At 42.6% G+C, this 14,664-nt stretch overlaps 1 protein-coding gene across 3 annotated transcripts in view; it reads right to left on the bottom strand.

Moving 5' to 3' along the window:
* Positions 1-7,323, bottom strand: part of LOC309968082 (TBC1 domain family member 7) — a 37,194-nt gene extending 29,871 nt beyond the window's left edge. For all 3 annotated transcript variants that reach the window (XM_082849201.1, XM_082849202.1, XM_082849203.1), the window contains exons 1-4: positions 7,201-7,323; positions 5,712-5,868; positions 4,585-4,665; positions 991-1,178 (exon numbers count right to left, since the gene is read on the bottom strand). In XM_082849201.1, coding sequence (XP_082705327.1) covers positions 991-1,178; positions 4,585-4,665; positions 5,712-5,823 — 381 coding nt within the window. In that variant the 5' untranslated portion in view covers positions 5,824-5,868; positions 7,201-7,323. The remainder of the gene's footprint in view (positions 1-990; positions 1,179-4,584; positions 4,666-5,711; positions 5,869-7,200) is intronic.
* Between the last annotated feature and the right edge of the window lie 7,341 nt (positions 7,324-14,664).

Raw genomic sequence — 14,664 nt, 5'->3', positions numbered from 1 at the left:
AAACACACAAACCCAAATTGAGAAATGTTCTACTGGCCAGTACTCTTCAAAACTGTCAGTCATGAAAGACAGAGGAAGACTGAGGGACTGTTCCAGATTAAAGGCAACTAAGACATGGTAAACGTAATGCATGATCCCAGATTGGATACTGGACCAGAAGAAGAACATCGGTGGGACAGTCAGTAAAATTTCAATAACACCTATAGATTAGTTCATGGTATTGTATCACTGCTAATTTTCTGGTTTTGATAAGTAACCAGAGTATAATTAAGATGTAACATCTGAGGATGCTAGGTGAAGGTATATGGGAACACTTAACTCTTTATGCAACTTTTTTCTACTATCTTAAAATGAAGAATTAAAACAGAAAAAAAAAATTTTTATGTCATCAACAAATGGTGAAACTAGTAGTTGAAAGTTTGATAAGTTCTGAACCACAACTTTTATTGTTTAGATAAAGGGCATTATTGGGACAATTGGTCAGACGGGAATGGAGTCTGAAGATTAGATGTTAATACTGTATCAATGTCAACTTCTTGGTGTTGATGACAGGACTATGGTCACCTAGGGGAGTGTTCTCATCTTTAGCAAGTATACACTGCAGGAATCTGAAGGAACGGGATGCCGCGTCTACGTCTTATTCTCAACTGGTTTGGGGAAAAAATATGTATACATATATAGGAAAAATAACAAAGCAAACATGGTAAAATGTTAATGACTAGGGAACCAGGATAGAGGGTATATGGGATTTCTTGATAGTATTCTTGCAACTTTTCTGTAACTTCGAAATTACTTCAAAACAAAATTTTAAAACATCAGGGAGATTGGGTCAAAACGTACAGGGCTATGGATGTCTGGGAAAGATGTGTTGCTTTTATTCTACAAAGAGGAGCCATTGAAAGTTCCTAAGGTGAAACATAACGCAAACAAAGGCTGGCAGACGGAGTAGGTCTAAAGCTGAACCAAGGGTCAGACAAGAGCACCACTGACCAGTGCAAAGGAGGGGCTTCGAGGCAACTTCCCAGACTCCAGCCGATGCATGTAGAGATAGACTTCAACCTGAGGGGTGGCATCACTGATAAAGCGAATGACTTCCAGGGCGTGAAGGACATCAGAGTACTGCTCCTTGCGATACATCATCACCTGGGCATGGGACTCATGGTGTGGAGGCAAGATGCCTATAGAGACCCGGGGCAGGGGAAAAAAAAAAAAAGAGGGCAAAATACTGAGGCACCAATCCAAATTCCTCTTCTATGGAAGAGAATCCTGTGTGAAGCTGCCTACCACAATTAGACTAGAACTCACACAAATATTCAGTTACCGTATAGATTATCTTTTAGAAATTCACACTATAAATCAAATTTTAAATACTATCAATATTCGAATGGCAATTACATCATTGATATTAAAGAGAAATGACACGTCATAAAGCCTTTGAATAAATGTGCCACATAAATTCAAGATAAATCACACCAATTACAATAATGATGTCATTCAAGTTTACGGCTGTCAGCCTCGGGCCACCCTGAGCTGCTAAAGGCCTATCTCCAGTTGCTGAGCTTGGCCCCTAATATGGAATTGTTCCCATCCCCCAACCTCCACAATTCATATGTTGAAGCCCTAACCCCCAATGTGACTATATTTGACAACAGGGCCTTTAGGAGGTAATTAAGGTTAAAAGAAGTCATAAGGTGGGGCCCTAATCCAACAGGGCTAGTGCCCTTGTAAGAAAAGGAAGAGCCACCAGAGCTGGTGTGGTTTCTCTCTCTGCCGTGTGAGGACACAGCACACCAGGAGGTGATGCTTTACCAGGAACAAAATCGGCCAGCACCTTGATCTTGGGCTTCCCAGCCTCCAGAGCTGTGAGGATATAAATTGTTATTTAAGCCACCCAGTCTGTGGTATTTTGTTACGGGAGTTGTAGCTGACAACACAGCCCCCTTCACCTTAGAACCACCACCAAGTGGTCAAATCCTTTTCTTCCCCAACAACTAGAACTTGCTCAAAGTCCTAAAGTCTCTTTAGAAGGAAAAAAAATCTCTAATTTTCACTACCAAAGTGACCTTATATTACATTTCAATGCCATTTTATGCTCATTAATATATTTAAGCATGATGTCTACTCATTAGACTTTGGGGCAAGAACCACATTTTTTGAAATACAAACAAATGGCATGGAGAAAACACACTGGAAAGAGCACTGGATGGGCCTTCAGTCAACTAGTCCCAGAGGTGTTAACACCAAGATGCTCACAAATGTCTCTCCGGGGACTTGTTTCCTTATCTTCCAGAGGCAGGAAATGGCATGGGTAAGCATTTCACCAAATGTTCTCGGCAGAACATGACCCCCAAGGGTCTTCATGAGAAAAAGAGTACCAGAGTCAAATAGATTTGGGAAGTGGTGACAATGAAATTAAGGCTTTAAGTTTTGCTGTAAAGAAAAACATCTTCCTTTATTGACCCCAGCCTCATTAAACTTCCTGAAACTGTATCGTAGCCCAAGCTCCAGAGTCAAAGTTCCTGGGTCTGAAGTCTAGCTCTACAGTTAACCAGCAGGGTGACCCTCAGCAACTTACTTGATCTTCCTGTGCCTTAGCTTCTCCATCTGAAGAATGGGAAGAAGAATACCCATCTCACACAACTGGAATGCTGACTAAACAAATTAACATACATAAAACACTAAAAGTACATGGCACATACTAAGCTAGTGTAAGTGTTATTAGCTAGTACACTTGACTATGGCTCTCTCTTTGGTGCAAACTACCACAGATCCAGTATTCTAAAGAACATTCTGGGAAACGTAACTTGGATGAGCTCTGAAGACTAACACGGTGGGAGGTTAATGTTGGAACCAAACTCCCAACATAGCGTGGCAGCTCTAAATCTCGAGTGCCTTTTTTTAAAAATTAATTAATTAATTTTTGACTGCCTTGGGTCTTCATTGCTGTGCGTGGGCTTTCTCTAGTTGTGGTGAGTGAGGTCTACTCTTCATTGTGGTGGGCGGGCTTCTCATTGCAGTGGCTTCTCGTTGCAGAGCACGGGCTCTAGGCACACGGGCTCAGCAGTTGTGGCGCACGGGCTTAGTTGCCCTGAAGCATGTGGGATCCTTCCAGACCAGGGCTCAAACCCGTGTCCCCTGCATTGGCAGGCGGATTCTTAACCACCGCACCACCAGGGAAGTCCCTCGAGTGCCTTTAACGGCAAAAACAAGGGAGACTCACGTGATAAAGCAAGCCACGAAGAAGAGAGGTGATGGACAGCCTGACAGGCCTTGGCACTCAGCTGCAAAGGACAACTGTCCATCTCATACTAACCCACTGGCATTATCAGTTAATAAGACACACAGTCTTTCTCAGCAGATATAAATATGATCGACATTCCCACCTAAGGCACCCCTGGAAGGCATTTACTTTGATGGGCACTGGAAACACTAAGATTTTTTAAATGCTCAGGGAAAAACTGAGGTCGTTTTCACACACTCTCTATATTTTAACCGCACGGTGACCTATTAGAAAAGTAAGTGTACAAAGGCTGGCAAGAGGCACAACAAAAAAGGCAAAGCACAGTGCTTTCTAGCACGGCTTGCATTCCCTCGCTGGCTCCACACTACACAATCAGATTCGGGACTCCAGATTTTTCAGGTCCTGAAAATATAGTACATCTTGGAAAGAAAACAAGGTCTATAAATCTAGCCTAACTTCAGATGGGCTCTACAAACCTGAGCTCAAATCCTATCTCTGCCACTCACAGGCTATAAGGCCTCAGGCAAGTTATTTCGCTTCAGTCTTTTTTCCCCATCGGTAAAATTGCAACATTGATACCTGCCTCACAAGGGAATTCTAGGATCATCCTAACTTCTGTTTTTTTTAAAGAAAGAAAAGGAGGGTAGTAATGGATGGGTATTTTCTACATCAGCAGGCTCAGCAATAATAGAAAAAAAAATCCTTAGCTCAAAAGGCATACTGCCAGTCACTTGGGGCACCTAATACATGTTTTCTTCCACAGAAACTGAGTGAGACTGTTTTTCCTTCTCCTTCAGCCACTCTTCACTGTAAGTTATTCATTTGTGCTTCTAGGAAGTAAAAACTCTTCAATTCCTTTTTTGATTCTGACAGCACTCCTTAGGAAGTTATACCTCTACAGCTGGGAGTCACAGACTAACACATCCAGAGCTAAACCCTAGGAGTTAATTTAGCTCAATATCCTCATTTTACAGATGAAAGAAAAAAAGGAAAAAAAAAAAAAAGAGGCCTACTGGCATCTTCTGGAAGGTTACTAAGCTGACAGTAAAGCCCAGACCAGTTCACCTTTCTCCCAGCCCAATGCTCTTCCCACACCTTGTCTCAGGAAGGTGCATCACTGTCTCTTCTAATGTCACCTGACACTCAAGAGTGACACTTAGTGGACTGCCTCTGAAGGTCACCTTCTTCCAGGCTTCCAAAGTGAGTGGTGATTCAGGTTCCCGAGGTTAGACCCAGTACCCAGTAAAAGGCCTAAAGAAATCCTTTTTCTGACTGATAAGATGCCAATGATCCCATCATTCAATATTTTTGAAGATAAAGTTTCCAAATCTTGGAAATCATACCTAGAAGCACCTTCCAGACCAATGCACGGTACATGGATGGGAGCGGGAACCTCTGACTAAAAGTGCAAAGTTTCTCAATATCTAGAGGAAGAAAAAGAAAAAAAAAAAAGATTAGATGCTTTTCATGCTGATCACAATAGGTAAAGATGCATTTCATGTCTGAAAACCAAAAGTATAGTAAGACATCTCTTCAGAGGCAGGCTGCTATATAATCAGCAAATCTAGAAAAGGTAACAGTAGATTGACTTCCAGCCCAGGTGTTCCAACTAGCTATGTATTTTTTTTTTCCAACTAGCTATTTAAAAACAATTCGTGTTTCACGGTGTAGGAGATGCATTTTGCATATATTACTACATTCACTATAACATCAGCAGTAGTTACTATTTATAGAACTTATTTCATTTATCCACATCGCAAGCCTGTTGGGTAGTTATTGTTTCAAAGATGCAGAAACTGAAGCTCAGAGCAGTTTGTGACTTTAAGTTTACATCGCCGGTGAGTGGCACAGTCAGCCTGCAAATCCCCCCATTCACCAGCAAGCCACATTCAACCATCTTGGGCCTCAATTTCCCTACTTGTCAAGTGAGAATTATAATACTTAAAATACAGACTGCCTAGTGAGGATCAAAGGTCAGGTGGGAAATGTTTTTGAAACTTTAGAACACTCTATGCATTTAAACTATTGTTTTTAACTATGGCTCAGTTTATTCTACTTTAGCAATAGAACAGACCTTATTATGACTGGCTTAGAATAAAAATGTCAATATATAATGCAGTTTCAGTATTTCCATAAAAGAAAATCATGGCAAGAGTTGCTGCAAATTTACCCAGAAGCTATGATGACACCTCTGAAAATTGAGAAAAGAAAATACATGGGTCTAATAAGAGAAAAAAATATTACTGACTACTAAAGAGGCCTTTCAAAAAGGTCTGGCTCTGACTCAGTGAAATATAAACTTGAAAAATCCTTAACTTCTCCCAAAATATACCATTCTGCTGCCATCCTATCATTAAAAAAATACGGCAGGTAACCAATACCTCTGGACATCTTTAAAGGTAACATTTAATTTCAGAAGATCTGGGAATGACTGAGAACCAATAAGGTAAATTTAACTTATCAAACTCACCCAGACAGTCATCTTTTAGGAGAATTTCTAGTGATTTCTTTTCTTCCACTCCACGAAACCCCACTTTTTCATAATATACTGAACGGAAGTTTCTCTGGGAGTCCTCAGTCATGTTTCATTCTTGGAGAGACAGAATAGGGAGCAGAAAAAAGTGAGCCTAAAAGCAAGTGAAGAATTGATGAAAAACTGAATGATTTTCTCCAACTTTTCCATGAATCTGATACACTATGATAAATGGCCTGCCCTTGCCTAGGACTCAGTATTAAACCTTCCCTTTTACACACCCTAACATCACCTCACCTTTGCACCTTGGCCAAAAATCAAGATATAAAACGAAAGTCCTCTGAGCTGCTGTAACAGATGGCACAAGGTTCACACCTTAGCACTCCTACTAGGAGAGAACCTAGCACAATGGTATATTCTGCAGCTGTTACACACGTTCAAAGAAAAAAGTTACTGAAATAGGAAGACAAACAAAATGTCATGCAAAAGGGATTACCAAATATACATGATGACTGTTTAAAAAAATTTTTTTTAATTAAGAATATTCCGAAATGTTAACAATGGTTATCTTTAGGCAGGATTCCAGATAATTTTAATTTTCTTTCTTTGGCTTAGCTGTCTTTTCTAAAATGGGCATTTTGTAAAATAAAAAACTAAGTTATAAAAAGAGTAAAAAAAAAACCCCACAAACCCAAGTTCCTCACTTAGTTTTCCTTTAAACGCAATTCTATCAAATGTAATTGTCAATTCAAAACCCACAACAGATTAAACATTAAATTATAAACCAGAAGAGGGGCAGGAATGTAGCCGGTTGACAAGTGATATCACAGAGTTGGAGACAAAATAATGACTTAGAATCTGGCATCAGAACTCAAAAAGTTCGCTGGTCTCTCTGGTTCTTTCACAATAACCTTCAGTAGGACTGATGGCAAGTCGTCAGGAAAAGGTCAAATTAGGTCTGTGTTTTAAGAACAGAATGGATGTAATGCATTTTCCAAAAAATATACCACTGCCTGCCCCAAACGGTTAAAGCGTCGGTGCAGAGTATAACCCTCAGGTTTTAGAAATTCCGAGATGTCCCCAGGGGCTAGGGGAGGGTTGAGTTCTAGACAGCCAAGGTGTTCCTTATTGACAAGATCCTCACTGAGACGCTTCGGGCACAGGAAAGAATAGAATTCGTTTAGATTGAGGAATTCTACAGGGTACTGAGCTCTTAGGACCAAACGTTTTTTAAAAGCAGGATTCCAAAGCATTAAAACACTAAATAAGGTGGGATTTATTTAAAAGCAGCATCCAAACAGCTGCAAGGCGATTCGGTGGCTGCCATCTAAGGACACCACCCTCTGACTGCAATGCAACAGCAAACGCGTCCTCCGGGAGGAAATAAAGTTAAGTTTCCTTGCTGCCCAGCAGCGCCCACCTGACGGGAAAAGTAAACACACCCTGATCCAAGACCCCAGGTCCCACTCTCCCTATTATGCTTCACCTCTAGTAGTGGAAACCACACCCGGGTTCAGACTAAGTGCTCCAGGGAGGCAGCGGAAACCTGACCCGGTGCGCGGACCTCCCGACCGCCCACGGCCGCCGGGCGGAGGGAGACGGCTGAACACCCGCGCCCAGGAGATAATACCCAGCAGCCGCGGCGTCCGCCGGACGTGACGTCAGCCCCGCTCCACGGGGCGGTGCTGAGAGTGCGCGTGCGCCGAGAGCCTGCGCGGAAGCTCCACTCCCCCCCACGCCGTGGGGTTGGAGACTCTGCAACCCAGACACGTGAAGTAACGGGATGCAAGTCAATCTAGCATCTCAAGCTCCCCGCCCATTTCCCGCACCCGTCTCCCTGCTCCCCCTACTCATTCCTGGTCTGGAGAATCTCGCGACTACCTTACTCCCGCTGTCCCGAGCGGTGAGTGCCCGGGATGCTCTCCCCAACCCTACCCTGGAGGTGATCGCAGACCCCAGGATGGTACTCCTTAATCTGTCTGCGGTGGCAGACCCCTGCTTTGTTTTTATTTCCTTTTTCCTGGTATGTGGAAATAAATGACCAACCAAATGAGAAGTGTAAAGCAACTTATTGAGAATTTGCTGTACGAGAGTCAGCCCCACTATCGCTTCTATTTGGGCAGAAACTCAAAGGCAGGCAGAGGAGGGGAAAGGTTGATAGTGGGGAAAAAAAAAGGGAAGGTTTCAGGTGTGCCCTCGTGGGAGGCTGTTGGCATGGGGAAGCTGCAGGTAGAGGAAAAGCCGGGTGTCCTATGTGATCCGTTAGCCACATCTGGCTTTCTCTGGCTGGTCCTAAGTTGAAAAGCAGGGATACAAATTAGGGAAGCTGTAAGTTACTAATCAAGTCCAGGCCAGTTGCTACAGTAGTTATTGTTCCACTTCCTGGGTTGTTTCTACAGCTAGCAGTCAGGCTGGCTTCCTAGGCTGGTTTTTGTGGATAAGGGGTTGTTTTTCTAGGCAAGTTGTGGGTCCGTTCTATTTTCATATATGGTCGACTACTGTCTGTATATTCAGCCTCTCAGTTAAAACACTATAAATTCTTTGAAAACTGAAGCTTAAAAACAAGATATACAAGCCCCAAGTTTTTAGACTCAGCAGACAAAATTACTCTTTAAAATAGCTATTAAAGTTTATAAACACTTTCTCTGCTTACCTTGTCACAGACCAGCACTGGTCTCAGGGACAGCCCTCCAAGCAGCACCAGATGAGTGGGTTTTTAAACCACTTGGGTTTGCGAGGAACTGTTACCGAGCCAGGTTTGTTTTGTCCGATGCATAGCAAGCCAAACGCTGAGACACCAAGGTTTGCAGCAAAGAGAGGGAGAACCGTCTCAAATCGGCTTCCCTGAAAGAGGCTTGGGATACTTATGGGCTAAAAAAGAAGCAGGAAGATCAGAGTCATGGGAAAGGTGATTGGGAAAAGGTGTGGGAAGGTCATTCTACACAGGTGTAACTAAGCTACAGGCCTTCGCACGTTCAAAAGATCACCAAGCAGAAACTCACGCATGCCCAGTTGGAGGGTCGGTGGTCCCATCTAGTCTTAACCAGCTCAGCTCAAACTAGACACAGCTGATTCCAAGTTCCTGCAAAACAACTCGGGCAAACATCTTACTGTTACCGAACGCGAGTCCCTGTGCCCAACGCACAGCAGCCCAGCAATACAGAAATGTCAGAGTTTGAAGCAGAGAAAGGTTTATTGCAGGGCCATGCAAGGAGACAGGTGGTTTAAAAACCCCTTTTACAGGAAAGGTGAGGGAGGGCTGTGGTTAGTTGTTGAAAACTTCTTGGAGTCCGATCCTTTGTTCTTGCAGCTGTCCATGTAGATCAGGTCATGGTCAGGTCACTATGTTCCTGTAAACCTCCATCAAAACAAATGTTATTCTCTGTTCTACAACTTTTTTATCTAAAGGTGTAATACTCCTAAAGGTAACAAATCCCGTAAGCAAAGTAACGTCAGTACCCCTCATTTTACTTGGTCAAAGTCCTAAGGCTCAACTTTCGTCCTCTGAGCCCCAGGTCCTAAGAAGAGGGGGTCGCTGTGTGGGCCGGGTACCCTGGCCGGGTGCATTCATCCAGCACCCGGGTGTGGGTCCTCTGACCTTCACCCAGACTCGGCTGAAGAGGCAGGTCTCAGCTGGCAGCGCCTTCAGGGCCAGGTCCCCAGACCCAGCCCCGCCGTCATCACTGAGGGAGCCAGGCACCCAGCACCCAGCCGGCCCTCAGGCTCCCCCAAACAGAGTTGGGTCCCACAGACTGTGACCCAGGGTGACCGCCACCACCAGGACCACTGCGATGCTGACCGTCGGCAGAGCGGGACCACTGACAGTCATGCACTAAGGCCTTGGCCTTGCACTGATGGCTGTGCACCCGCCCCATCCCCGTTACTTTATAGCTTAGGCCACGGGCCACCTGGAGGACATGCAGCCTTAAAACGACCTTGATGAGTAAAGGCAGGTGAAATGGATTTGACCCATGGTCTCAGTACCACCTAAAGAGAAGTCAGTTCAGTGATGGGAGCGGCTTCCCTAAGAGCCCAAATGTGTACAGAGCAGACCACACAGGGGCCAAGCTCTAGAGAGACTCTTAGAAATCAACAACACCAAAGTCAGTCCAGTTATGGTGTCAGTAGGTTTGTGGTGTAACGGCTACACGGAACTTTAAAGAAGAAGCGCGTGATGGTTGAGGGCAAACACCTGTGCTTCTCTCCCCGACCCCGCAAACACCATCTTTAGCTCTTCAGCACTGGGGTTCTAAGCCTTGCTTAGGCAGTGTTTCTTCACATTAGCAAGTAGAGTTTTTCAAGTTTTAGCTTTCAAGAATTCCATTTACTTCATCTAAACTTTGGGCCGGTCACTAAGTTTTACAATCTTCTTTTTCTTACCTTTAAAGTAGAACTAATAGTGGTGATGATCTCACAGAGGTATTGGAAGGATGAAGTGAGAAAATGTGTAAAGTTCTTGGCAGTGCCTGGCACCTGACACAGTGAGGTTATGTGTGAACTGGCTGCTATTAGCTAAATGGTGACAGAACGTGGTTGTCTTTAACTGTCATTCACTGTGCTTTTTGATGAGCTGACAGACAATATTTGGAAGCTTCTATGGGAAATAAGTCTCTTGGAGACGATTCTTAACACTGCAGCCAGAGTGACCATTTAAAACTGTCCTTCCTCTGCTCAAACTCCTGCAGTGGCTCCCCATTTCACCCAGAGTAAAAACCAGTGTCTGCGTCGTGTGCCTCCTCTTACCTTATCAAATACCAGGGTCCTTCTCATGTCTGTCCTCCGCGCCTGAAATGCTGTTTCCCCAGAGAACCACGTGGCCTATTCCCTCACCTCAATTTTGAACAAATGTTCCCTCCAAAGTCCTATTCCAAGCACCTTACCTAAAACGGCAAACCCATTACCTGAATCTCAACCTTCCCATACTCACCTCCACTTTTCCTTTCTTCCACAGCGCTTATCATAATCTTAGCAGGCAATAAAATTTTGTGAAACTGAATGGAAATAAGAATTTTAAACATCACAGGTGCCCCTTGTTTGAATGTATCCCTTGCTACCTTCACCCCTTAACGCCCTGTAACCTGACTATCCTCTGGTGGTTAATTATTCTCACTAAAATTATGGGAATAACTGCCCTGCTAGTCAACTCACTTTCAAGATTGAAAGGGACTCAAAGGTCAGCCCGTTCCATTCGATGTGATGGGGCTGAGAGCTAGATTTCAGGGTATGAAAACAGCACAAAGTGTTTAGGAACGGCATCACATCTTTTTAAATTCACCTGTGGTAGGATAGCAGTTATCAAATACCAGAAACCTCCACTGCCTGCAATGGAGACCCAGTGAGCTTAGAGACCCTTAGAGCCTTAGAGCTCTAAGGCAACTGTCTTCATTTTGAGCAGCAAGCAAAATTAACACAGTAAAAAAAAATCCATTAAAACATGATTGGGGGAATATATAAATTCAGGTGACTGACATATAAAATCACACCTCCAAAACATCTGAAGAGGGACAAATCCCGGAGGCTTATTTCCTCCTTCATTTCGGTCATTTGGTGGAGAACTTGTTCAGCAGGTCTGAGTTGGCTAATCATAGGCAGACACCAGGTGCAGGCCCCCAGAGTCTCCCCTTTCTGACCAGGGAGCTTCCCTTAATGTCATAGCAGATCTGTGCTTCACCCAACCCCATCACTGTAAATATGTGAAAAATTAAGGGGAAGGGGCTCCCCTTGATTGTGATGTTTGTCTGCAGTGCATGGACCCTCTATGCCCTGCCTAAGCTGTGGAATAGAATCGAAGGATTGCATACGCTCCACTATTTTCTACTTGTAAATTTTCCCTCTAATAAAGCCTACTTTATACTTGCATCATTTGGCACTAGTGGTGTGTTTTCATGACCCTTTTTCAGGATACATGATTGTACACAGAGCTGTCCTGTTAGAGGGAGGAAATATTACTTTACCTGTCAAAACTGGTAGGATATGTATTACGTGGACATGATTATAGCCTTCCAATACTGTCCTGGGATATGGAAACCTCTGGTCAGAGGTCAGAGGTTGCCTCGTGCACGTGGGGTCATTTAGCTAATAATGAATCCATTAGCCACTGGTAATTATTTGACCTTTGCCCTGTCTTATATTTTGCATGAATCTTTGGCCCTTTTAGTGTCAAGATGGCAGGTAAAGTCATCAAAGTTCAAATGAAAACTCCATTTCAGTTTCAGTGAAACTAGAAAAAAATATAAAGTGGCTGAAGAATTTCCAGAAGCAGTAGAGAGCAAGCAGGGCACATGTAGGAGGAAGTAGAGAGAGACCCCGAGGCGGCAGACCTCAGAGCCGGCAGAACACATCTCCCAAAGGCATTCTGATCAGGGACAGATGTTAGAATTTGCCAAATGCTTTTGCTGCATGGAGATACCCACGTGGTTTTTCATAAGTACTTTGTTAATATGGTGAATTACACGGATTGATTTTCAAAGGTAAACAAATTGTGCATTCCTGGGATAAACATCACTTGATCATGATGTATTACCGTTTTTATATATTGTTGGATTTGATTTACTAGAACTTTGTTTATAAATTTTGCATCTATTTTCATGAGGGATGATGTTCTTTAGTGTTCTTTTTCCTGTAAAGTCTTTATTTGGTTTTACTATCAGGCTAATGCTGACCTCATAGAACAAGTTGGGAAGTATTCCTTCTTCCACTTCTAGTTTTTGGAAGAGTTTGTGTACAACTGGTGTTAGTTCTTCCTTGAATGTTTGGTCGGATAGACTAAGGAAAGCATCCAGGCCTAGAGATTTTTTTGTGAGAAGGTTTTAAGCTATGTATGCAATGTCTTTAAAAGATAGAGGGCTATGCAGGACATCTATTTCTTCTTGATTAAGCGTTGGTAGTTTAGGTCTTTCTAGAAATTTCTCCATTTCATTTAAGTTTGAAAATTGATTGCCGTAAAGTTTTCCATAATGTATCTTTATTATCCTTTTAGTGGCTGTGGGATTTGCAGTTCCATGTCCTATAGTGAGATCACCTCGCTCACTCAATGATCTTGGTAATTTGTATCTTCTCTCTTTTTTTCCTTATCAGTCTGGCAGGAGGTTTATCAATTTAGTTGATCTTCTCAAAGAACCAGCTTTAGGTTTTATTGATTTTTCTCTATTATTTTTCTGTTTTCTACTTCACTGATTTCCATTCTTACCTTTCTTCTCTTTTCTGTAGTTTAATTTGCTCTTTTTTTCTAGATTCTTAAGGTGGAAACTGCTTGGAGACTTTTTTTTATAATACATGCATTTATTACTATAATTTCTCCCTGAGTATTACTTTAACAGCATCCCACAAATTTAAATAACTCAGTTCATAATCCTTCCTAATTCCCTTTGATTTCTTCATTGAACCATGGATTATTTAGAAGGAGGTTATTTAGTTTCCAAAGATTTGAGGAATTTTCCAGAGATCCTCCTATTTCTGATTTTTAATTTAATTCTGTTGTGGTCAGATAATATACTTGTTATGACTTGAATTCTTTTAAAACTATAGGGAATTATTTAATGGTTTATCTCAGTAAATGTTCGATATACTCTTACTCTGTATCTTGCTGTTGTTGGGTGGAGAATCTTATGCGCATCAATTTTTTCCCTCTGCTTGGCCTATTTCATTTAGCAGAATGTCCTCTAGATTCATCCATGTTGTCACAAATAGCAGGATGAGTTGGCATCCTTGTCTTGTTCCTGATCTTAGAGGACAAGCTTTCAGCTTTTCATTGTTGAGTATGATGTTAGCTATGAGTTTGTCTTGTACAGCCTTTGCTATGTTGAGGTATATTCCTTATATACCAAATTTATTGAGAGTTTTTTTAATCATGAAATGATGTTGAATTTTATCAAATGCTGTTTCTATTGAGATGATTGTGATCTTTATGCTTTATTCTGTTAAAGTAGTATACCCATTTGTTGATTTGTGTATTTTTTTTTTTTTTTTTTTTTTTTTTTGCGGTACGCGGGCCTCTCACCGTTGTGGCCTCTCCCGTTGCGGAGCACAGGCTCCGGACGTGCAGGCTCAGCGGCCATGGCTCACGGGCCCAGCCGCTCTGCGGCACGTGGGATCCTCCCGGACCGGGGCACGAACCTGTGTCCCCTGCATCGGCAGGCGGACTCTCAACCACTGCACCACCAGGGAAGCCCCTCAAGATATTTCTTGAGCTCCCTTTTGATTCCTTCTTCCACTCGTTGTTTATTAAGGAGTGTGTTGTTTAATTTCCATATATCTGTGCATTTTTTTCAGTTTTCTTCCTATTATTGATTTCTAGTTTCATACCATTGTGGTCAGAAAAGATAGTTGGTGGGAGATAAACCTGTCGTTCTTATTCCACACCTTCATTGGAGACAGAGGGCCAAAAATCATTTTTAATCTTACCATTTTCTTTATTCATTCACCAAATTTCAACAAAAGTTTCATCAGAAAAATAATTTAAGAAGAAATTTACCCAAGTAACAATACATTTGATAAGGGCAACCTAAGTAGCACATAAGAAAGGCCATGGAAATTGAGGTACTGTTGCCTGGAGTGGTAGGTGAAGACACCGTGGAGGAAAGAGAATTTGAGCTGAGTATTGAGAATTTGAGCCCTTCCCCTCCTTCCGTTGCCTCTGAGGCCAAACCAAGTGCTTCCAGATTCTTCTGGTGCAATTTAGGAGACATGCCAGACGCTTAAACACATTTAATCGCTGTCAGATTAAATCCACGATCACTAAAGAGTTGCTCTTTTTTCATATTTATTTTTGTAATGATCACGAGCAGGCATTTTTTGTATAAATGATGGTATTTTTGACAAAAGAAACAGTACCCACTAACCACAAAGGAAATGATAATGTGTATGTGGAAATGGGACTTGGCCAATGGCAGCTGTGTGGGTATCACAAGAGATAAGGCTTGAGAGCAGGAAGGGTCAGATGGAGAAGGTC

This window comes from Leucopleurus acutus (genome assembly GCF_964270905.1).
Source record: "Leucopleurus acutus genome assembly, chromosome: 10".
NCBI lineage: Eukaryota > Metazoa > Chordata > Mammalia > Artiodactyla > Delphinidae > Leucopleurus > Leucopleurus acutus.
Note: the sequence above shows the minus strand (reverse complement) of the source record. Positions and strands in the feature narration are given on the sequence as shown.